Source organism: Mirounga leonina, unplaced genomic scaffold (genome assembly GCF_011800145.1).
Source record: "Mirounga leonina isolate KUSES-001 unplaced genomic scaffold, KU_Mleo_1.0 Mir_201, whole genome shotgun sequence".
Classification (NCBI taxonomy): Eukaryota; Metazoa; Chordata; class Mammalia; order Carnivora; family Phocidae; genus Mirounga; species Mirounga leonina.
In genome coordinates, this window is record NW_023270504.1 from 32427845 (window position 1) to 32453176 (window position 25332).

The 25332-nt window shown below is 39.7% G+C and overlaps 1 protein-coding gene across 4 annotated transcripts in view; it reads left to right on the forward strand.

Moving 5' to 3' along the window:
• Positions 1 to 25332, forward strand: part of USP18 (ubiquitin specific peptidase 18) — a 64311-nt gene that overhangs the window by 24992 nt on the left and 13987 nt on the right. For 2 of the 4 annotated variants that reach the window (XM_035028600.1, XM_035028599.1), the window contains exons 4-7: positions 2728 to 2807; positions 3089 to 3235; positions 3605 to 3700; positions 4417 to 4581. In XM_035028600.1, the coding sequence (XP_034884491.1) occupies positions 2728 to 2807; positions 3089 to 3235; positions 3605 to 3700; positions 4417 to 4581 (488 nt within the window). The remainder of the gene's footprint in view (positions 1 to 2727; positions 2808 to 3088; positions 3236 to 3604; positions 3701 to 4416; positions 4582 to 25332) is intronic. The other 2 variants (XM_035028602.1, XM_035028601.1) reach the window with 2 other exon arrangements.

Genomic DNA, 25332 nt, shown 5'->3' on the forward strand with positions numbered 1-25332 from the left:
ATAAGTTATACCTTTTGCAAATATTTTCTCTCAGTCTGTGGCTTGTCTTCTCATGCTCTTGATAGTATCTTTCACAGAGCAGAAATTTTTATTTTTAATGAGGTCCAGTATCTCACTGCTTCCTTTTATTGCTTGTACATTGGAGTTGCATCTAAAAAGTAATCACCAAACACAAGGTCTTCTAGATTTTCTCCTTTATTATATTTAGGACTTTTATAGTTTTGCATTTTACATTTAAGTCTGTTATACGTTTTGAATTTGTTTTCTTAAGGGATTTAAGGTCTGTGTATAGATTCATTTGTTTGCATGTGGATATTCAGGATTACAGCACCATTTGGTGAAAAGACTGCCTTTGTTCTGTTGTACTGCTTTTGCTATTTTGTCAAAGAGCAGTTGATGTTGTTTATGTTGGTGTATTCCTGGGATCTGTTTCATTCCATTGATCTATTTTTATGTTCTTTTATAATACCACATTGTTTTGATTACTGACACTTTATAGTAAGTTCAGAATTAGTTCTTTGACTTTGGTTTTTCCCCTCAATATTGTGTTGGCTATTCTAGGTCTTTGCCTCTCCAAATAGATTTTAGAATCACTTTGTCAATATTCTCAGAATAACTTGCTGGGATCTTGATTGAAATTGCACTGAGTCTATAGATCAAGTTGGGAAGAACTGGCATCTTGACAGTGTTGAGTCCTCCTATCCATGAACATGGAATATCTCTCCATTTTTGTAGTTCTTCTGATTTCTGTCATCAGAGTTCATAGTTTTTCTCATATAGATCTTGTACATATCTGGTTAGATTCATACCTAAATATTTTATTTTCATGGTTTCTAATTTAAGTAATATTATGCTTTTAATTTAAAATTCCCCTTAATAAAAAACTAATGATGTAATATATGTTGGATAGTTCAATATAGTAATAAAAAAAAAAAGAAAAAAATTCCCCTTGTTCATTGCTGGTATATAGGAAAGTATATAGGACTTCTGTAAGGTCCATAACTTTATTTACCTTGTATCCAAGTTAGTTCCAGTTGTATCCAGCTCCTAGTTCCAGGAGTTTTTTGTTGATTCTTTTGAATTTTCTACAGAGATGATCATGTCACCTGCAAATAAGGACATTCTTATTTTTTTTTTCCAATCAGTATACCTTTATTTCCTCTCCTTGTCTTACTGCATTCGCTAGGACCTCCAATACCACATTGAAAAGGAGTGGTGATAAGGGACATTCTTGTCCTCCACTAGAATATAGGTTTCTTGGGGATAGGAACTTCCTCTAGCATGTGCAATGACTTGCACATAGCAGGTGTTAAGTAAATTATGGGTTGGGCAAATATCCCTGTATTTTTTAGATGAATCAGGACTCTTGGCTCTGGTATGGTCAGATGAGGCAAATGTCTTCACATGGCAAGGTGATCTAACTTTATGTCCAATGTTGGCTTCGTGGCAGGCAGCCTTCTGTAAATAATTCCCTGGAGACAGCAGAGTTCAACCCTAGTTCCACTCTGTTTGTCTTTAGGTTTGGGGGTTATTACCTTAAAATATGGATTAATTGATTCATTTAGCTCATATATATAGGGTTCATCTGTTATGTGCCTGGTATTGTGCTGGTGCTGTAGATAAGGGAATAAGACTGATAGAGTCTTTGCCTCCATGGAGCTTACAATCTAGAGAATAGACAGGCCAAAACAAAAGTAAAACAAAAGAAAATGAAATCCAAAAATGTTAAGTACAAACTGTGGTATCATGAAGGAAATAAAATGGTTTTGAGATAGCTGATACGAATATTTAATACGTTTACAATAACTACCTTTTCTTGCAATGTCTTTGCATGTTGGCAGACATATATTCTTTTGTAAAATAGTCCTCAGTGTCTTTTTCATGTTCTTCGTATTCCTAGGTTTCTTTTTAAGAACAGAAATTCATTTATATCTGTCTTTTCGGCTTCTTACATAACATATGGAGAATTTACTGCTTAATTCCTGTTTCTTCTTAGCCAGCATCATCTAAACTGAGATGGTTCTTTCCTTTCTTGTTCTCCTAGATAGCTTTGGGGAAGACCTGCATCAGATATGAGTATTGGGAAACTGCTCAATTTCTGGGAGATGACAAAGAAATTAAATAAAAGCACAGAGAAATGAATGGCCATTGAAGTCTAATTAGGGTGTTGGCTTGGCTTGGAAATAGGAGAGAACCCACTATTGGATATTGATTTTATCTGGCTGAGTCCCCCAGTAGAGGCCAGTAGGCGTGGGTGGCTAGTCAGAGGAAAGGAAACTTCTGTGATGCAGTTGGACTGGATTTTAAGGGTTTTTTTTAAGATTTTATTTATTTATTTGACAGACAGTGAGAGAGGGAACACAAGCACAGGGAGGGGCAAAGGGAGAGGGAGAAGCAGGCTCCCCGCTGAGCAGGGAGCCTCGACTCGGGGCTCCATTCCAGGACCCTGGGATCATGACCTGAGCCGAAGGCAGACACTTAACGTCTGAGCCAACCAGGCGCCCCTGGATTTTAAGTTTTAAGAGGAGTTCTCAAAAATAAATAACAAGCTTATTTTTCATTTTTAGTACCTAACTAAAGTAGGGGGTGTGATGGTGATGGTGAAGGCTAGGAGAGGACAAAATGATGAGTGTTCATATACATCTAGGTAGCTAGGGCACAAGGGCACGCATGAGAAATGTCCCTGGTGACCTCACTGATCGGGCTGTTACTTTTCTCTTTGTCCAGTGTTTGTCCAGCATGATGCTGCTCAACTCTACCTCACAGTCTGGAACCTAATTAAGGACCAAATCACAGATGTGGACTTGGTGAGATCCTAGAACCAGAGAACTCAGAAGTTTAAGATGCTGCTCATTTAGCCCATTCAGCCATCATTAATATAATGTATAGAGAGGATTAAAAGAGAAATCCACATAAAATGCTTATCACAATTTCATAATCTTATTACTGTTATGATTTTGCACCTTTTTGGAGAGCAGAGAGCATCAATGGAACTTCTGTCTGGTGGCTATAATTTCTGGAAATTGACTTGACCTGTTCTATTTATGGCTTTGTACCCTTCTTTCCTCTTACCTCCTCTTTCTTACAGGTAGAGAGGCTGCAGGCCCTGTATACAATCCAGGTGAAGGAGTCCTTGGTTTGCCTTGAATGTACTGTGGAGAAGAGCAGAAACAGTAGCATGTTGACCCTCCCCCTTCCTCTTTTTGATATGGACTCAAAACCCCTGAAAACACTGGTGAGGGATTTCTTTTGGTTAATTTGCTGTTCTCATAAACCGAGTGCTGCCCATGTGCCCTTACTTCTTTAATCCACCGCTGCCTTTTAAAAAGTAATTTCTATTTTCTTTGCACAGTTCTAAGTTTCTCCTTTGATTTGGTGAAAAAAAATTGTTTCCTTTTACTTCCTTTCCTCACACTGCTACCTTAACAAGTGCTCCCTCCTATTTTTCCATCCAGTCAGTAGGTACTTTTGGAGATCCTGCCACATGCACCACACTGGGCCAGGTGTTGAGGGGGGACATGGAGAGAACTAGAAGGAAAACTTAAATCCTCATCTGTAGGGTGGTAAATACTAACTCTGCTTTTTCTTTGATCTCCTGACACAGGAGGATGCCCTTCGATGTTTCTTCCAGCCCAGGGAGTTATCAGGCAAAAGCAAATGCTTCTGTGAAAAATGTGGAAAGAAGACTTGTGGGAAACAGGTACTCACTCTCTGAAACCAGAAGCTTCCCTAGTTTGGAGTTGCCTTTAGTGGATTTCCTGATAGAGTCTTCTTAGAGGCCTTGAGGGTACCATATGTTGGTTGAGGGAGGGAATCCCTATCAGGCTAGTATCTGGGATCTGGGGCTTCTGATTTTCAGAGGCCCATCACTGAGAGGGCAGAGCCTTTTAAAAGATAAGGGAAGGGACGCCTGGGTGGCTCAGTCGGTTAAGCGTCTGCCTTCAGCTCAGGTCATGATCCCAGAGTTCTGGGATTGAGTCCCACATCACATTAGGCTCCCTGTTCAGCAGGGAGTCTGCTTCTCCCTTGCCTGCCGCTCACCCTGCTCAGAGCTCCTTTTGCCTGCTGCTCCCCCTGCTTGGGCTCTCTTTCTCTCTCTGACAAAATAAATAAAATCTTAAAATAAAAAAAAAAGATAAGAGAAGATCCAAGAGCAGCAGGCAGAGTTTTCCATGCAGTGTTAGACTAGCTCTCTAGAGCAGACCTGGTCTCTAGTTCCTGTGCAGAACCCTAGGGCTGCTCATGCCTTCTGTGGAGAGCTCAACAGATTCAGCAGATGGGAGCCCTTAAATCTGTATTATATCATTCTGATCCCTTTTGGGGAAGAAGAACACACCACTGGCCCTGGTATTTCTCTAAATCTACCCATTTCAAGTGCCTTAGGACTTCCTCTCCATAGTAATTTTGCTTTTTCAGGTCTTGAAGCTGACCCATTTGCCCCAGACCTTGACAATCCACCTCTTGCGGTTCTCCATCAGGAATTCTCAGACAGAAAAGATCTGCCACTCACTCGATTTCCCCCAGAGCTTGGATTTAAGTCAGGTCCTGATTGAAGAAGATCTCTGCAATGCTGAGGAACAAGTGAGAAGCCCCTAATTCCCTTCCATCCTCCATCTCTTCAGACCCCTTGTCTGCATGATTTTGCCTTTCCTCCCCTAAGGTGCTTGAAGTCACCCACTCAACAGATACAGCACTGTTGTTCATCTCATCTCTCCTATTGTTCATCTCATAAATCATGGCTCTGCTGGCCATGCTTGGGGCACACAAAGGGAGGAAAACTCACCAGCAGCGGCTTGGTGTGATTCATAGAAACATATTCATATGTTCAAGAAACATTTATTTTTTAAAACCGTATTTTAATGATGGAAACCTGTGTGTTCTTAAATAACAATGATGGGTTGTTATTACCATACTACTATCACCAACATTTGCTGTTTGTAGTTGTTTTTCTTTTAAGATTCAAAAAGCTTCTATCGATGGACATCTGGACTTTTTCCATAGTTTGGCTATTGTGGACATTGTTGCTATAAGCATTGGGATGCAGGTGCCAGATGAATGGATAAAGAAGATGTGGTATATATATACAATGCAATATTACTCAGCCGTCAAAAAATATGAAACTTGCCATTTGCAATGATATGGATGGAACTAGAGGGTATTATGCTAAGCAAAATAAGTCAATCAGAGAAAGACAATTATATGATTTCACTCATATATGGAATTTAAGAAACAAAACAGAGGAGCATAGAGGAAGGGAGGGAAAAGTAAAACAAGACATAATCAGGAGGAAAACAAAGCATAAGAGACTCTTAACCATAGGAAATAAACTGAGGGTTGCTGGAGGAGAGGGGGGTGGGTGGATGAGATAACTGGGTGATGGGCATTAAAGAGGGCATGTGATGTAATGAGCACTAGGTATTATATACAACTGATGAATCACTGAACTCTACCTCTGAAACTAATAACATACTATATGTTAATTAATTGAATTTAAATAAAAAATTCAAAACACATTATTTCTTTTTTTTTAAATTTTATTATGTTATGTTAGTCACCATACAATACATCATTAGTTTTTGATGTAGTGATCCATGATCCACTGTTTTCGTATAACACCCAGTGCTCCATGCATTACGTGCCCTCCTTAATACCCATCACTGGGCTAACCAATCCCCACTCCCCCCTCCGCTCTGAAACCCTGTTTGTTTCTCAGGTCCATAGCCTCTCATGGTTCATTTCTCCCTCCAATTCCCCCCGTCCATTTTTCCCTTCCTTCTCCTAATGTCCTCCATGCTATTCCTTATGTTCCACAAATAAGTGAAACCATATGATAATTGACTTTCTCTGCTTGACTTATTTCACTTAGCATAATCTCCTCCAGTCCCATCCATGTTGATGTAAAAGTTGGGTATTCATCTTTTCTGATGGCTAAGTAATATTCCATTGTATATATGGACCACATCTTCTTTATCCATTCATCTGTTGAAGGGCATCTTGGCTCTTTCCACAGTTTGGCTATTGCAGACATTGCTGCTATGAACATTGGGGTGCATATGGCCCTTCTTTTCACTACATCTGTGTCTTTGGGGTAAATACCCAGGAGTGCAATTGCTGGGTCATAGGGTAGCTCTATTTTTAATTTTTTGAGGCACCTCCACACTGTTTTCCAAAGTGGCTGTACCAACTTGCATTCCCACCAACAGTGTAAGAGGGTTCCCCTTTCTCACAACCTCTCCAACATTTGTTGTTTCTTTCCCTGTGCATTTTTGCCATTCTAACTGGTGTAAGGTGGTATCTCATTGTGGTTTTGATTTGGATTTCCCTGATGGCTAATGATGATGAACATTTTTCATGTCTGTTAGCCATTTGTATGTCTTCTTCAGAGAAGTGTCTTTTCATGTCTTCTGCCCACTTTTTGACTTGATTATTTGTTTTTTGGGTGTTGAGTTTGAGAAGTTCTTTATAGATCTTGGATACCAGCCCTTTATCTGTAGTGTCATTTGCAAGTATCTTCTCCCATTCTGTGGGTTGCCTCTTTGTTTTGTTGACTGTTTCCTTTGCTGTGCAGAAGCTTTTTATCTTGATGAAGTCCCAAAAGTTCATTTTTGCTTTTGTTTCACTAGCTTTTGGAGATGTATCTTGAAAGAAGTTGCTGTGGCCGATGTCAAAGAGGTTACTGCTCCTGTTCTCCTCTAGGATTTTGATGGATTCCTGTCTCACATGGAGGTCTTTCATCCATTTTGAGTTTATTTTGTGTATGGTGTTAGAGAATGGTCAGGTTTCATTCTTCTGCATGTGGCTGTCCAATTTTCCCAGCACCATTTATTGAAGAGACTGTCTTTTTTCCATTGCATATTTTTTCCTGCTTTGTCGAAGATTATTTGACCATAGAGTTGAGGGTCCATATCTGGGTTCTCTGTTCTGTTCCATTGGTCTGTATGTTTCTGTGCCAGTACCATGCTGTCTTGGTGATCACAGCTTTGTAATAGAGCTTGAAATTGGGCAACGTGATGCCCCCAGCTTTGTTTTTCTTTTTCAGCATCTCCTTGGTGATTCAGGGTCTTTTCTGATTCCATACAAATTTTAGGATTGTTTGTTCCAGCACTTTGAAAAATGTCACTGGAATTTTGATCGGGATGGCATTGAAGGTATAGATTGCTCTGGGTAGCATAGACATTTTAACAATGTTTATTCTTCCGATCCATGAGCATGGAATATTTTTCCATCTTTTTGTGTCTTCTTCAATTTCTTTCATGAGTGTTTTGTAGTTCCTAGAGTATAGATCCTTTACCTCTTTGGTTAGGTTTATTCCGAGGTATCTTATGGTTTTTGGTGCTATTGTAAATGGAATCGTTTCTTTAGTTTCTTTCTACAGTTGCGTTGTTAGTGTATAGGAAAGCAACTGATTTCTGTGCATTGATTTTGTATCCTGCCATGTTACTGAATTGCTGGATGAGTTCTAGTAATTTGGGGGTGGAGTCTTTTGGATTTTCCACATAAAGTATCATGTCGTCTGCAAAAAGAGAGAGTTTGACTTCTTCTTTGCCAATCTGAATACCTTTTATTTCTTTTTGTTGTCTGATTGCTGTTGCTAGGACTTCTAGTACTATGTTGAACAACAGTGGTGAGAGTGGGCACCCTTGACATGTTCCTGATCTTAAGGCAAAGGCTCTCAGCTTTTCGTCATTGAGGATGATATTCACTGTGGGTTTTTCATAGATGGATTTTATGAGCTTGAGGAATGTTCCCTCTATCCCTATACTCTGGAGAGTTTTAATCAGGAAACAATGTTGTATTTTGTCAAATGCTTTTTCTGCATCAATTGAGAGGACCATATGGTTCTTCTCCCTCCTCTTATTAATGTGTTCTATCACATTGATTGATTTGCGAATGTTGAACCACCCTTGCATCCCGGGGATAAATCCCACTTGGTCGTGGTGGATGATCCTTTTAATGTATTGTCGGATCCTATTAGCTAGGATTTTGTTGAGGATTTTGGAATCCAGATTCATCAGGGATATCGGTCTGAAATTCTCCTTTTTGATGAGGTCTTTGCCTGGTTTCGGGATTAAGGTAATGCTCGCCTCGTAGGATGAGTTTGGAAGTTTTCCTTCTGTTTCTATTTTTTGAAACAGCTTCAGTAGAATAGGTATTATTTCTTCTTTGAATGTTTGGTAGAATTCCCCAGGGAATCCATCAGGCCCTGGACTCTTGTTTTTTGGGAGGTTTTTGATCACTGCTTCAATCTCATTACTGGTTATTGGCCTATTCAGGTTGTCAGTTTCTTCCTGTTTTGGTCTTGGCAGCTTATAGGTTTCCAGGAAGGCCTCCATTTCATCCAGATTGCTCAATTTATTGGCATATAGTTGTTGATAATAATTTCTAATAATTGTTTCTATTTCCTTGGTGTTAGTCATGATCTCTCCCCTTTCATTCATAATTTTATTAATTTGAGTCCTTTCTCTTTTCTTTTGGATAAGTCTGGCCAGTGGTTTATCAATCTTATTAATTCTTTCAAAGAACCAACTTCTGGTTTCATTGATCTGATCTACTGTGTTTCTTTCTTTTTTTTAAAAGATTTTATTTATTTATTTGACAGAGAGAGACACAAGGGGGGGAATACAAGCAGTGGGAGTAGGAGAGGGAGAAGCAGGCCTCCTGCAGAGCAGTGAGCTTGATGCGGGGCTCGATCCCAGGACCTGGAATCATGACCTGAGCTGAAGGCAGACGCTTAATGACTGGGCCACCCAGGCGCCCCTGATCTACTGTGTTTCTGGTTTCTAATTCATTGATTTCTGCTCTAATTTTAATTATTTCTCTTCTAATACGTGGCTTAGTCATCGTTTGTTGCTTTTTCTCTAGTTCTTTAAGGTGTAGAGTTAGTTGGTGAATCCGGGATTTTTCTATTTTTTTGAGTGAGGCTTGGATGGCTATGTATTTCCCCCTTAGGACCGCCTTTGCAGTATCCCATAGGTTTTGGACCAATGTGTTTTCATTCTCATTGGTTTCCATGAATTGTTTAAGTTCTTCTTTGATTTCTTGGTTGACCCAAACATTCTTGAGCAGAGTGGTCTTTAGCTTCCAAGTGTTTGAATTTCTGCCAAATTTTTTCTTGTGATTGAGTTCCAGTTTTAGAGCATTGTGGTCTGAGAATATGCAGGGAATAATCTCAATCTTTTGGTATCGGTTGAGACCTGATTTGTCACCCAGTATATGGTGTATTCTGGAGAAAGTTCCATGTGCGCTCGAGAAGAATGAATATTCTGTTGTTTTAGGGTGGAATGTTCTGTAAATATCTATGAGGTCCATCTGGTCCAATGTATCATTCAAAGCTCTTGTTTCCTTGTTGATTTTCTGCTTAGATGATCTGTCCATTGCTGAGAGTGGAGTATTAAGGTCTACAATTAATGTATTGTTATCAATATGACTCTTTATTTTGGTTAACAGTTGGCTTATGTAGATGGCTGCTCCCATGTTGGGGGCATAGATATTTACAATTGTTGGATCTTCTTGTTGGATAAACCCTTTAAGAATGATATAGTGTCCTTCTGTGTTTCTAACTACAGTCTTTAGTTTAAAATCTAATTTGTCTGATATAAGAATTGCTACCCCAGCTTTCCCTGGCGGCTTTCCGCGTCTCTTCCACGAGTCAGAGCAGAAGAGACCGTTTCCAACCCTCTGCCTCAGAGCAGAGACCACAGTCTGTTCTTCAGTGAGCTCTCCAGGCCACACCGTCTCCGTTTCTGTCAGTGCTGCTATAAACTGCAGCATCCTGGGTTGTGCGCCCCTCCACAGCGCTTCCAGTCCTGCCTCCAGGTCGGGGCACGTCTCTGCCCTTCGTGCTTCTAAAACCGCCAGCCGCTCCCAGTTCGCACGCGTGCGACTCTGCCGCTCGGGGTTTCCACCCCCGGGGGTTGCAGTTCACCAGCGTGACCCCAGCACACCGGGTTTCCGTCTCAGAGGCTGCAGTTCGCGTGCGCGCGACCATCGCTCTGGGTTTCTATCTGGGGGGCTGCGGTTCGCGTGCGCATGACCCCGCCGGTCTGGTTTTCCACCCCGGGGGCTGCCCTAAAGTCCTTTCCCGATGCTACCAGTCTGCGAGTCTGTGCCCCATCCGCAGCACGTGAGGCTATCACTCACCAGTGGTGTAGGATCCCCACGGCCAGGCACCCTCCCTCTGCCGTTTATCCTCCGATATCTGCCCGCAGAATCACGGCTCCCCACTTCGTACCTCAAAACCAACTGCCTGCGATATTCTGTTTGTAGAGATCCAGATCTTCTTACATCTCAGGCTAGTTTCGTGGGTGCTCAGAGTGGTCTGGTAGATATCCAGCTCAATTTCAGGGACCAGTTGAAATAGGGTCCCCTACTCCTCCGCCATCTTTCCCCCCTCAAAACACATTATTTCTAAGTATTGGACTTTATTCATATCCCTCACAGCACTAAGGAAGGGAAGGAACCCGTATTTCAGGACCTTCCACTTAAATAAGGTATATAATACTTATATATACATAGGGAAGCACAAAACCTTGGGTTCTAAATATAGTACCAACCTAACTTTCTTCTTAAAACAGCTTATGCCCACTTTGAGGATAGTAATAAAAGAGCCAGTTCATTGGGCCAAATTTAATCAAAGTAAAGTTGAATTCAATTATCCTGAGCTAATAACTTATTGGGAAATTCTGAGAAAAAATATGACGTATTTTCTTAGGTTTGAAATGCTACGTTTAGTAAATTCTATATTGCTACATATATATATGTCCTTACATGGACTGTTTTTTTCATGCTCTGTTTAGTATTCATGCTCTAGAATCATAGTATTTTAAAAATGAGGCCTACAACAGACACATGAAAAAATGCTCAACATCACTCAGCATCAGGGAAATACAAATCAAAACCACAATGAGATACCACAGCACATATTGGCAAGGATGCAGAGAAGGGGAACCCTCTTGCAGTTAGTGGGAATGCAAGCTGGTGCAGCCACTCTGGAAGACAGTATGGATGTTCTCCAAAAAGGTAAAAATAGAGCTACCCTACGGCCCAGCAATTGTACTACTAGGTATTTACCCAAAGGACACATAGTGATCTGAAGGGGCACCTGCACGCCAATGTTTATAACAGCAGTGTCCACAATAGCCAAACTATGGAAAGAGCCTAGATGTCCATCAACGGATGGATAAAGAAGATGTGATATATATATGTATCAATTTAAATTTAAAAATTTTCACTACATCAAAAACTAATGATGTACTATATATTGGCTAACTAAACATAATAAAAAAATTTAAATTGAAAAAATAAAATAAAAAATAAAAATTGAGACCTAATAATATAATAGCTCCTATATAACATGGTTTCTTTACCTATTTAGTGCATATACGTTTCCTAAGATTCTCATTTTCTGTCCTTTGAATTTTCCTTATCTCTACTGGTGCTCTATGAAGTATATCATAATGAAATAATATCTTTTAAAATATGCTTTATTTAAATTCAATGTAGTTTGCATACACCGTATTATTAGTTTCAGGGGTAGAATTTAGTGATTCATCAGTTGCATATAACACCCAGTGCTCATTATATCAAGTGCCCTCCTTAATGCCCATAACCCAATGACCCCTCCCCCCCCCACCCATCTCCCCTCCAGCAACCGTCCATTTGTTTCCTGGAATTAGTGTCTCTTATGGTTTGCCTCCCTATTTTCATCTTATTTTATTTTTCTTTCCCTTCCCCTGTGTTCATCTGGATGGAACAAGAGGGTATTTTGCTAGGCAAAATAAGTCAGTCAGAGAAAGCCAAATGCCATGTGATTTCACTCATATGTGGAATTTAAGAAACAAAACAGATGAAATAATATCCTAAAATTTTCAACTGTTGAATCATTGAACATAATATCAAAAACTAATGATGTGCTAGACCTAATCAAATTTAAATAAATATTTTTTTTCCACTTAAAAAGACATTGGTATTGAAAATCTCAAATATATACCAAAGGAGTGAGGAATTATACAATGAATCCCCATGTCCATCAGGCAGCTTAAACAGTTATCAAAACCCATGGCCAATCTTACCAACATCCTCATCCTCTTCTTTCTCCAACCCCCTACTGGATTATTTTGAAGCAAGTCCCAGACACTATGCCTTTTCATTTGAAGTATTTCATTATGCCTTTCTAAAGAATAAGCTCTCCTTTTCTAAATATAACCAATTCTATTTCATAATTTTTTTTACTGTTTTTAATTTTCATTCCAGTATAGTTACTATACAGTATTATGTTAATTTCAGGTGTATGATATAGTAGTTTAACAATTCTATACATTACTCATTGCTCATCGTGATATGTGTACTCTTTTAAAAAATTTTTTTGATAAGTGTACTCTTAATCCCCATCACTTATTTCAGCCATTTGCCACCCCCCCATAACCATATGTTTGTTCTCCACGGTTAAGAGTCTATTTCTTTTTTTTTTTTTTTAAAGATTTTATTTATTTGACAGAGAGAGACACAGCAAGAGAGGGAACACAAGCAGGGGGAGTGGGAGAGGGAGAGGGAGAAGCAGGCTTCCTGCCGAATAGGGAGCGCGATGTGGGGCTCGATCCCAGGATTCTGGCATCATGACCTGAGCTGAAGGCAGACGCTTAACGACTGAGCCACCCAGGTGCCCCAAGAGTCTTTTTTGGTTTGTCTTTCTCCTTTTTTTTCCTTTGTTCATTTGTTCACCACATCTTTATCCATTCATCAATTGATGGATACTTGGGCTGCTTCAGTATCTTGGCTATTGTAAATAATGTGGCTATAAACATTGGGGGGCATATATCCCTTTGAATTAGTGTTTTTTTTGTGTGTGTGTTTTTTGGGGTTTTTTGTTTGTTTGTTTGTTTGTTTGTATTTTGTATGTTTTTGTATTTTGAATACCCAGTAATGTGATTATTGGATCTTAGTAGAGTAGTTCTTAGATCTTAGTAGAGTAGTAGAGTAGTTCCATTTTTAACTTTTTTGGGGAACCTCCATACTGTTTTCCACAGTGGATGTACCAGTTTTCGCTCCCACCAACAGTGCATCTCATAATTTCTTAGTATCATTGATGCCCAGTCAATATTTAGATATCTTTGAATCTAGATCCCAACACTTGTGTTTGCTTAAGTTTCCATCCTTCCTCCTCTTTCCCTCCTTCCTTCTCTTCCTCCCTACCTTTCTTTCTTTTTCTTTTACATTAGGTTTCTTTCCCCTCTGTTTCTTGTCCTTGCAGTTTACTTGGTTGAAGGTTTTTATATATATCTAGAATTTGCTGGTTGGTGTTATTTAATATGTACCTTTATCCTTGTATTTCTTCCCTGCATTTTAAAAATCTAGCATTAAGTCCCCAAATGAAAATAGAGAACAATTCAAGCTCTCCCTTTTGGGTAACTTAGCTTCATCTGCACTACCCTCACCCCTGTCTCCTTCACTGATTGTATTTCAAAGTCTCAGGTTAGGGACAATATTTGACTGTGTTAAGATAAAAGAATAAGGTATTCCTGACTAATGTGGGAGATCCTGTTCACAACCAGTCAAAACTCTGTCTCTCCCACCACTATTCCCCTTTCACCAAAAATTCTCTCCTGTCTTCAGTTTCCGAGATTTGAGGAAAATTTGCCAAATCTAATGGATATTTTCTGGTCCTTCTCTTACTTGATCTTTTTGTAATATTCTGTTATTGATCTTACTTTCCTTCAAAATCTAGGCTTTCCTCCTAGGGTTTCTTTCTCCATTGTTGGATCCTTTCCTGCCCATCCTTTTATTAGTATTTAGTTTTAATTCCATTCCTTCTCTTCTCCATTTTCCAAATTTTATCTCATTAATTCTTGTGGTTTCAACAGTGATCTCAAACTGAAGACTTCCAAATCTGTATCTCCTGTCCAGGTCTTAAACTTGAGCTCCAAACCAGTGTATTCACCTCCTACCAAATGTTGTCACACAGTCCCAAATTCTTTATTTTCATTCCCAAACAGTTCTTTTCCATATTTAACTTTATAGCACCAATATTTTCTTAATTTCCAGGGCAGAGATGCCTTCTACTTGCTCCCTCCCCAACATCCAGTCATTTACAAAGTATCTTAGGTGATTTATCCCTAATTTTGCACAAATATGTTCCCTCATCCCCACCTTTATTCTCATTTTCTTAGTATAGCATGGGCATTAAGAGCTTGGACTTTGAAGTCAGACAGGCCTGGGTTGGAATCCTGCCTCTTCTATTTATAAGCTCTTACCTTTGGGTAAATTACTTTACCTCCCTGAATGTAGATTCCACCTTAGTAAAATAAGATTTATATTGGCACCCAGGTTACATGATTGTTGTGAATATTGAATGAAATAATTCATGTAAAGACTTAGCTAAATGCATTGTGAATGCCAAAAGTTAGCTAATAATTATTATGTTAAGAATGATTATTATCATTTTAGTGACTACTACTGATGGTAACTATCTAGGCTATCACCATTCTTTGCACTATTGTGGTGCCCTAACTTATCTCATTGGCTTCTTTCTCACTTGACCTCTCATTCCATTTTTCAAACCACATTATTTCAGTGTTTTTCTCAAACATAAATCTGATGATGTTCCTTCTCTGCTTAAACCCTTCTGATGGCTCCCAATCACTCTAATTCTTATGATTAAATTCTACTCCTGAAACTAACATTACACTTATGTTGACTAACTGGAATTTATTTTTTTTAATTAATTTATTTTTTATTTTATAATTTTTTTATTATGTTCAATTAGCCAACATACAGTACATCATTAGTTTTTGATGTAGTGTTCAATGACTCATTAGTTGCGTATAACACCCAGTGGTCATCACATCATGTGCCCTCCTTAATACCCATCACCTGGTTACCCCATGCCCCATCCCTTCTTTAACCCTCAGTTTGGAGTCCAGAATCTCTCATGGTTCCTCTCCCTCTCTGATTTCTTCCCATTCAGTTTTTCCTCCCTTCCCCTATGGTCCTCTGCTCTATTCCTTATGTTCCACATATGAGTGAAACCATATGATAATTATCTTTCTCTGCTTGACTTATTTCACTTAGCATAATCCCCTCCAGTTCCATTCATGTCGATGCAAATGGTGGGTATTCATCCTTTCTGATGGCTGAGTCATATTCCATTGTATATATGAACCCCATCTTCTTTATTCATTCATCTGTTGAAGGGCATCTTGGCTCCTTCCACAGTTTGGCCATTGTGGACATTGCTGCTATGAACGTTGGGGTGCATGTGGCCCTCCTTTTTACTACATCTGTATCTTTGGGGTAAATACCTAGGAGTATAGTTGCTGGGTTGTAGGGTAGCTCAATTTTGAACATCTTGAGGAACCTCCATACTGTTTTCCAGAATTACTGTACTAGCTTGCATTCCCACCAACAGTGTAGGAGGGCTCCCCTTTCTCTACATCCTTGCCAACATTTGTTGTTCCCTGTTTTCTTAATTTTGGCCATTCTAACTGGTGTAAGGTGGTATCTCCTTGTGGTTTTGATTTGTATTTCCCTGATGGCTAGTGATGTTGAACATTTTTTTCATGTGTCTGTTAGTCATTTGTATGTCTTTTTTGGAGAAGGGTTTGTTCAGGTCTTCTGTCCACTTTTTGACTAGATTATTTGTTTTTTGGGTGTTGAGTTTGGGAATTTCTTTATAGATCTTGGATACCAGCCCTTTATCTGTAATGTCATTTGCAAATATCTTCTCCCATTCCATGGGTTGCCTCTTAGTTTTGTTGACTGTTTCCTTTGCTGTGCAGAAGCTTTTTATCTTGATGAAGTCCCAAAAGTTCATTTTTGCTTTTGTTTCCCTTGCCTTTGGAGATGTGTCTTGAAAGAAGTTGCTGTGACTGATGTCGAAGAGGTTACTGCCTATGTTCACCTCTAGGATTTTGATGGATTCCTGTTTCACATTAGATCTTTCATCCATTTTGAGTTTATCTTTGTGTATGGTGTAAGAGAATGGTCTAGTTTCATTCTTTTGCATGTGGCTATCCAATTTTCCCACCACCATTTGTTGAAGAGATTGTCTTTTTTCCATTGGATATTCTTTCCTGCTTTATCGAAGATTAGTTGACCGTAGAGATGAAGGTCTGTTTCTGGATTCTCTATTCTGTTCCATTGATCTATGTGTCTGTCTTTGTGCCAATACCATGCTGTCTTGGTTATCACAGCTTTGTAATATAGCTTGAAGTCAGGCATCATGATGCCCCCAGCTTTGGTTTTCTTTTTCAACAATGCACTGGTGATTTGGGGTCTTTTATGGTTCCATACAAATTTTACGATTATTTGTTCCACTTCTGTGAAAAATGTCAATGGGATTTTTTTTTTACCTTAAAAAAATTTTTATTAACATATAATGTATTATTTGTTTCAGGGGTACAGATCTGTGATTCATCAGTCTTACACAATCCACAGTGCTCACCATAGTATATACCCTTCCCAATGTCCATCACCCAGCCATCCCATCCCTCCCACCCCCTTCCACTCCAGCAACCCTCAGTTTGTTTCCTGAGATTAAGAGTCTCTTATGGTTTGTCTCCCTCTCCGGTTTCATCTTGTTTCATTTTTTCCTCCCTTCCCCTGTGATCCTCTGTCTTATTTCTCAAATTCCTCGTATCAGTGAGATCATATGATACTTGTCTTTCTCTGATTGACTTATATCGCTTAGCATAATACCCTCTAGTTCCATCCACATCGTTGCAAATGGCAAGATTTCATTTTTTGATGGCTGCATAATATTCCATTGTCTATATATACCACATCTTCCTTATCTATTCATCTGTTGATGGACATCTAGGCTCTTTCCATAGTTTGGCTATTGTGGACGTTGCTGCTATAAACATTGGGGTGCATGTACCCCTTCGGATCACTACATTTGTATCTTTAGGGTAAATATCCAGTAGTGCAATTGCTGGATCATAGGGTAGCTCTATTTTTAACTTTTTGAGGAACCTCCATACTGTTTTCCAGAGTGGCTGCACCAGCTTGCATTCCCACCAACAGTGTAGGAGGGTTCCCCTTTCTCTGCATCCTCGTCGACATCTGTTGTTTCCTGACTTGTTAATTTTAGCCATTCTGACTGGTCTGGGGTGGTATATCATTGAGGTTTTGATTTGGATTTCCCTGATGCTGAGTGATGTTGAGCACTTTTTCATGTGACTGTTGACCACTTGGATGTCTTCTTTGCAGAAATGTCTGCTCATGTCTTCTGCCCATTTCTTGATTGGATTATTTGTTCTTTGGGTATTGAGTTTGGTAAGTTCTTTATATATTTTGGATACTAGTCCTTTATCTGATATGTCATTTGCAAATATCTTCTCCCATTCTGTCGGTTGTCTTTTGGTTTTGTTGACTGTTTCTTTTGCTGTGCAAAAGCTTTTTATCTTTTTTTATTTTTATTATTTTTTTAAGATTTTATTTATTCATTTGACAGAGAGATAGAGATAAAGCACAAGTAGACAGAGTGGCAGGCAGAGGGAGAAGGAGAAGAAGGCTCCCCGCTGAGCAGTGAGCTGGGCGCGGGGCTCGATCCTAGGACCCTAGGATCATGACCTGAGCCAAAGGCAGTCACTTAACCAACTGAGCCACCCAGGCGCCCCCAAAAGCTTTTTATCTTGATGAGGTCCCAATAGTTCATTTTTGCCCTTGCTTCCCTTGCCTTTGGGGATGTGTCTAGGAAGAAGTTGCTGCAGCTGAGGTCGAAGAGGTTGCTGCCTGTGTTCTCCTTTAGGATTTTAATGGATTCCTGTCTCACATTTAGGAGTTTCATCCATTTTGAGTCTATTTTTGTGTGTGGTGTAAGGAAATGGTCCAGGTTCATTCTTCTGCATGTGGCTGTCCCAATTTTCCCAACACCATTTGTTGAAGAGACTGTCTTTTTTCCATTGCATATTTTTTCCTGCTTTGTTGAAGATGAGTTGACCGTAGAGTTGAGGGTCCATTTCTGGGCTCTCTATTCTGTTCCATTGATCTATGTGTCTGTGTTTGTGCCATTACCATACTGTCTTAATGATTACAGCTTTGTAATAGAGCTTGAAGTCCAGAATTGTGATGCCACCAGTTTTGGTTTTCTTTTCCAGCATTCCTCTGGCTGTTTGGGGTCTTTTCTGATTCCATACAAATTTTAGGATGATTTGTTCCATTTCTTTGAAAAAAGTGGATCGTATTTTGATAGGGATTGCATTAAATGTGTAGATTGCTCTAGGTAGCATAGACATTTTCACAATATTTGTTCTTCCAATCCATGAGCATGGAACATTTTTCCATTTCTTGTGTCTTCCTCAATTTCTTTCATGAGTATTTTATAGTTTTCTGAGTACAGATCCTTTGCCTCTTTGGTTAGATTTATTCCTAGGTATCTTACGGTTTTGGGTGCAATTGTAAATGGGATTGATTACTTAATTTCTCTTTCTTCTGTCTTGTTGGTGGTGGATAGAAATGCAACTGATTTCTGTGCATTGATTTTATATCCTGCCACTTTACTAAATTCCTGTATGAGTTCTAACAGTTCTGGGGTGGAGTCTTTTGGGTTTTCCACATAAAGTATCATATTATCTGCAAAAAGTGAAAGTTTCACTTCTTCTTTGCCTATTCAGATGCCTTTTATTTCTTTTTGTTGTCTGATTGCTGAGACTAGGATTTCTAGTACTATGCTGAACAGCAGTGGTGAGAGTGGACATCCCTGCCGTGTTCCTGACCTTAGGGGAAAAGCTCTCAGTTTTTCCCCAGTGAGTATGATACTCGCTGTGGGTTTTTCATAGATGGCTTTTATGATACTGAAGTATGTACCCTCTATCCCTACACTGTGAAGAGTTTTAATTAGGAAAGGATGTTGTACTTACTTTGTCAAATGCTTTTTCTGCATCTATTGAGAGAATCATATGGTTCTTGTTCTTTTTTATTAATGTATTGTATCACATTGATTGATTTGTGGATGTTGACCCAACCTTGCAGCCCAGGGATAAATCCCACTTGGTCGTGGTGAATAATCCTTTTAATGTACTGTTGGATCCTATTGGCTAGTATTTTGGTGAGAATTTTTGCATCTATATTCATCAGGGATATTAGTCTGTAGTTCTCCTTTTTGATGTGGTCTTTGTCTGGTTTTGGGATCAAGGTAGTGCTGGCCTCATAAAATGAGTTTGGAAGTTTTCCTTCCATTTCTATTCTTTGAAACAGCTTCAGAAGAATAGGTATTAATTCTTCTTTAAATGTTTGGTAGAATTCCCCTGGGAAGCCATCTGGCCCTGGCTCTTGTTTGTTGGGAGATTTTAGATTACTGCTTCAATTTCCTTAGTGGTGTATGGGTCTGTACAGGTTTTCTATTTTTTCCTGGTTCAGTTTTGGTAGTTTATTTGTCTCTTGGAATGTATCCATTTCTTCCAGATTATCTAATTTGCTGGCACATAGTTGCTCATAATATGTTCTTATAATTGTTTGTATTTCTTTGGTGTTGGTTGTGATCTCTCCTCTTTCATTCATGATTTTATTTATTTGGGTCATTTCTCTTTTCTTTTTGATAAGTCTGGCGAGGGGTTTATCAATCTTATTAATTCTTTCAAAGAACCAGCTCCTAGTTTTGTTGATCTGTTCTATTCTTCTTTTGGTTTCTATTTCATTGATCTCTGCTCTGATCTTTATTATTTCTCTTCTCCTGCTGGGTTTAGGCTTTATTTGCTATTCTTTCTCCAGCTCCTTTAGGGTGTAGGGTTAGGTTGTGTATTTGAGACCTTTCTTGTTTCTTGACAAAGGCTTATATTGCTATATACTTTCCTCTTAAGACCACCATTGCTGTATCCCAAACATTTTGAACAGTGTGTTTTCATTTTCATTTGTTTCCATGAATTTTTTAAATTCTTCTTTAATTTCCTGGTTGACCCATTCATTCTTTAGTAGGATGCTCTTTAGCCTCCATGTATTTGAGCTCTTTCCAACTTTCCTCTTGTGATTGAGTCCTAGTTTCAAAGCATTGTGGTCCGAAAATATGCAGGGAATGATCCCAATCTTTTGGTACCAGTTGAGACCTGATTTGTGACCCAGGATGCAATCTATTCTGGAGAATGTTCCATGGGCACTTGAGAAGAATGTGTATTCTGTTGCTTTGGGATGGAATGTTCTGAATATATCTGTGAAGTCCATCTGGTCTAGTGTGTCATTTAAAGCCTTTATTTCCCTGTTGATCTTTTGCTTAGATGATCTGTCCATTTCATTGATGGTGTGTTAAAGTCCCCTAGTATTATTGTATTATTTTCTATGTGTTTCTTTGACTTTGTTATTAATTGGCTGCTCCCATGTTAGGGGCATAGATATTTTAAATTGTTACAAGGTTACAGGTCTCTTATCCCAAGCTGCTCTCAGGATTTTCTCTTTGTCTCTGAGACTTGTGAGTTTTACTATTAGATGTCATGGTTCTTGTTGGATAGACCCTTCAAGTATGATGTAGTGCCCTTCCTCATCTCTTATTATAGTCCTTGGTTTAAAATCTAATTAGTCTGATATAAGGATTGCCACCCAGCTTTCTTTTGATGTCCATTAGCATGGTAAATGGTTTTCCACTCCCTCACTTTCAATCTGGAGGTGTCTTTGGGTCTAAAATGAGTCTCTTGCAGACAGCATGTCCATGGGTCTTGTTTTTTTATCCAGTCTGATAGCCTGTGTCTTTTGATTGGGGAATTTAGCCCATTTACATTCAGGGTAACTTGAAAGATATGAATTTAGTGCCATTGTATTGCCTGTAAGGTGAATGTTACTGTATATTGTCTGTGTTCCTTTCTGGTCTATGTTACTTTTAGGCTTTTTCTTTGGTTAGAGGACCCCTTTCAATATTTCTTGTAGGACTGGTTTGGTGTTTACAAGTTCTTTTAGTTTTTGTTTGTCCTGGAAGCTGTTTATCTCTCATTCTGTTTTCTTAAAATCTCTTTTAAAATTTTTATTTATTTATTTATTTGACAGACATAGCGAGAGAGGGAACACAAACAGGGAGGAGTGGGAGAGGGAGAAGCAGGCTCTCCGCTGAGCAGGGAGCCTGATGCGGGGCTTGATCCCAGGACTCTGGGATCATGACCCAAGCCGATGGCAGATGCTTAATGACTGAGCCACCCAGGTGCCCCATCTCTCCCTTCTATTTTCAATGACAGCCTAGGTGGATACAATATTCTTGGCTGCATATTTTTCTCATTTAGTGCTCTGAATATATCATGCCAGTCCTTTCTGGCCTGCCAGGTCTCTGTGGATAGGTCTGCTGCCAATGTAATGTTTCTACCATTGTAGGTTACAGATCTCTTATCCCAAGCTGCTCTCAGGATTTTCTCTTTGTCTCTGAGACTTGTGAGTTTTACTATTAGATGTCACGGTGTTGACCTATTTTTATTGATTTTGACGGGGTTCTCTGTGCCTCCTGGATTTTGATGCCTATTTCCTTCCCCAAATTAGGGAAGTTCTCTGCTATAATTTGCTCCAATATACCTTCTGCCCCTCTCTCTCTTTCTTCTTCTTCTGGGATCCCAGTTATTCTGTTGTTTTGCTTTATGGTATCACTTATCTCTTGAATTCTCACCTCGTGATCCCATAGTTATCTATCTCTTTTTCTCAGCTTCTTTATTCTCCATCATTTGGTCTTCTATATCACGAATTCTCTCTTCTGCCTCATTTATCCTAGCAGTTAGAGACTCCATTTTTTATTGCACCTCATTAATTGTCTTTTTGACTTTGACTTGATTAGATTTTAGTTCTTTTATTTCTCCAGAAAGAGATTCTCTAGTATCTTCTATGCTTTTTTCAAGCCAAGCTAATATCTTTATAATCATCATTCTGAACTCTAGTCCAACATCTTACTAATGTCTGTATTGATTAGGTCCCTGGCAGTTGGTACTGCCTCTTGTTCTTTTTTTTTTTTTTTTGAGGTGATTTTTTCCATCTTGTCATTTTGTCCAGAGGAGAATAGACGAATGAGAGAACAAAATGTTAAAAATAAATACTAAAAGGATAACAACGACCCCAGAAAAATATACACTAAACAAATCAGAAGAGACCCAAAATGGGGTGGGCGGGGAGAAAGAGGGGGTACCAAAAAAAAGAAAGAATATGATCAGGCTGGTGAATATAACAGCCACACACTAGATTTTGGGTGTATTTTGGTCTGTTAGAAGAAATTGCCTCCCAAAATTTTAAATAAAAACATATATATATATACAAAAATAAGGGTAAATACGATGAAGGGATGGAATATGACTGTAAAGATGAAAATTAAAAAAAAGATTTTAAAAAAAGGAATTGGTAAGATAAGAAGTTGGTTGAAAAAAGAATGAAAAAAAATTTTTAAAAATGTGATCAGGTGGGAGACTAGGACAATGTCATACACTAGATTTAGGGTATATTTTGGTCTGTTAGAAGAAACTGTATCCCAAAATTTTAAAGAAAGGAAAACATATATATACAAAAAATAAGGTTAAATACAATGAAGAGATAGAATATGACTGTAAAAATGAAAAATTAAAAAAGATTTTAAGAAAGGAATTGATAAGATGTTGGTTGAAAAAGGAAAGAAGAAAAATTCAAATAAAAAAACAAAAAAAATAAAATTAAAAAAATTAACTTTGAGGGACACCTGGGTGGCTCAGTCGTTAAGCATCTGCCTTTGGCTCAGGTCATGATCCCAGGGTCCTGAGATCGAGCCCTGCGTTGGGCTCCCTGCTCCGCAGGAAGTCTGCTTCTCCCTCTCCCACTCTCCCTGCTTGTGTTCCCTCTCTCGCTGTGTCTCTCTCTCTCAAATAAATAAATAAAATCTTTAAAAAAAAATTAGGGTGCCTGGGTGGCTCAGTTGGTTAAGCGACTGCCTTCGGCTCAGGTCATGATCCTGGAGTCCCTGGATCGAGTCCCGCATCGGGCTCCCTGCTCAGCGGGGAGCCTGCTTCTCTCTCTGACCCTCCTCCCTCTCATGCTCTCTCTCTCTCATTCTCTCTGTCTCAAATAAATAAATAAAATCTTAAAAAAAAAATTAACTTTGAAAGACTAAAGCATCATGGGAAAAAAGCCATGAATTCTATGTGTGGTATTTCCCTAGCGCTGGAGTTCTGCTGTTCTCATTGATCTGTAAACTTGGTCTTGGCTGGCTGTTCTTGCTGATCTTCTGGGGGAGGGGCCTGTTGCCATGGTTCTCAAATGTCTTTGCCGGAGGTGGAATTACCCCGCTCTTGCCGGGGGCTGGGCTAAGTAATCTGCTCGGGTTTGCTCTTGGGAGCTTTTGTTCCCTGAAAGCTTTCCGCACAACTTTGGAGGATGAGACAAAAAATGGCGGCCTCCTAATCTCCGCCCCGGAGGAGCTGAGAACTTGGGGCGCCACTCCTCAGTGAGCCCCCAGAGAAAAGTAGTCAGTCACTCCCATCTCCCTGGTCTCCGGCCGCACTCTGTGCTCATCCGGCCTGTGACTGAGCATTTCTATCTCTGGCACACAGCTCCGTTTGGAGTCTCCAGACCCAGCAGATTCCTGTGGTGTGCTCCTGTGCTGCTCCTCCCGGGGGAGGAAGGGGAGTCTCCCCGGATCTGCTGCTTGTTGGGTCCCTGCTGGAAGAGCAGTGGCCCGACTGTGCCGTGGATCACGGTTTATGGCAACCCCGAGCTGAGAGCCCGCTCCTCGGCTCCATTTCTGCAGGCAGCTTCCCTGCTCTGATACCTGGGAGTTCTGCCACACTCAGGCACCCCAGGTCTTTCTTTGAACCCTGAGGGTCCTGAGACCACACTGTCTGAGCGAGGATTCTACCCCTGGCTTAGCCACTGGAGCAACATCCCTCAGTAGAGCAGACTTCTAAAAGTTCTGATTTTGTGCTGTGCTGCTCTGTCACTTGCCAGAAGTGGCCGATGGAGGCCCCCTCCCCCGCCGTCTATCCTCCTCAGTATCGCCTTGGATTCACTTCTCCACATGTCCTACCTTCCAGAAAACGGTCGCTTTTCTGTTCATAGAGTTGCTGCTATTCTTTTCTTTGATCTCCTGTTGAGTTTGTAGGTGTTCTGAATGGTTTGATAACCTATATAGCTGAATTCCTGGGACCAGATGAAATTTAGGTCTACTATTCCTCCGCCATCTTGCTCCTCCCCTCTCAATGGGATTTTAAAGGGATGCATTGAATGTGTAGCTTGCTCTGGACAGCATAGACATTTTCACAATGTTTATTCTGTCCAGTCCATGAACATGGGATGTTTTTCCATCTCTTTGTGTCTTCCTCAATCTCTTTCATAACTGTTCTGTAGTTTTTGGAGTATAGATCCTTTACCTCTTTGGTTAGGTTTATTCCTAGGTAACTTACGGTTTTTGGTGCTATTGTAAATGGAATCAATTCCTTAATTTCTCTTCTTTCAGTCACATTGTTAGTGTATAGAAATGCAACTGATCCGTGCATTGGTTTTGTATACTGCCACATTGCTGAATTGCTGTATGAGTTCTAGTAATTTTGGGGTAGAGTCTTTTGGGTTTTCCACATTAAGTATCATGTTGTCTGCGAAGAGAGAGAGTTTGACTTCTTCTTTGCCATTTTTAAAAAGATTTTATTTATTCATTTGAGACACAGAGATAGAGACAGAGAAAGCATGAGCAGAGAGAGGGGCAGAGGGAGAGGGAGAAGCAGGCTCCTCGCTGAGCCAGGAGCCTGATGTGGGGCTTGATCCCAGGACCCTGGGATCATGACCTGTGCCGAAGGCAGACACTTAACGATCTGAGCCACCCAGGCGCCCCTCTTTGCCAATTTGAGTGCATTTTATTTCTTTTTGTTGTCTGATTGTTGAGGCTAGGACTTCTAGTACTGTGTTGAACAAAAGTGGTGACAGTGGTCATCCCTGTCATGTTTCTGACCTCAAGGGAAAAAGTCTGTTTTCCCCCATTAAGAATGATATGTGCAGTGGGCTTTTCAAAGATGGCTTTATGGTGTTGAGGTATGTTCCCTCTATCCCTGTATTTGAACAGTTTTAATCAGGAAAGGATGCTGTATTTTGTGAAATGCTTATTCTGCATCGAGAGGATCATGTGGTTCTTGTCTCTTCTTTTGTTAATGTGATCTATCACGTTGATTGCTTTGTGAATGTTGAACCACCCTTGCATCCCAGGAAAAAAATCCCACCTGGTCGTGGTCAATAATCCTTTTCATGTACTGTTGGGTCCTGTTGGCTAGGATCTTGGTGAATATTTTGGCATCCATGTTCATCAGGGATATTGGTCTGTAATTCTCCTTTTCCGTAGGATCTTTGTCTCTTTTGGGGATCAGGGTAATGCTGGCCTCATAGAATGAGTTTGGAGGTTTTCCTTCCATTTCTATTTTTTTGGAACAG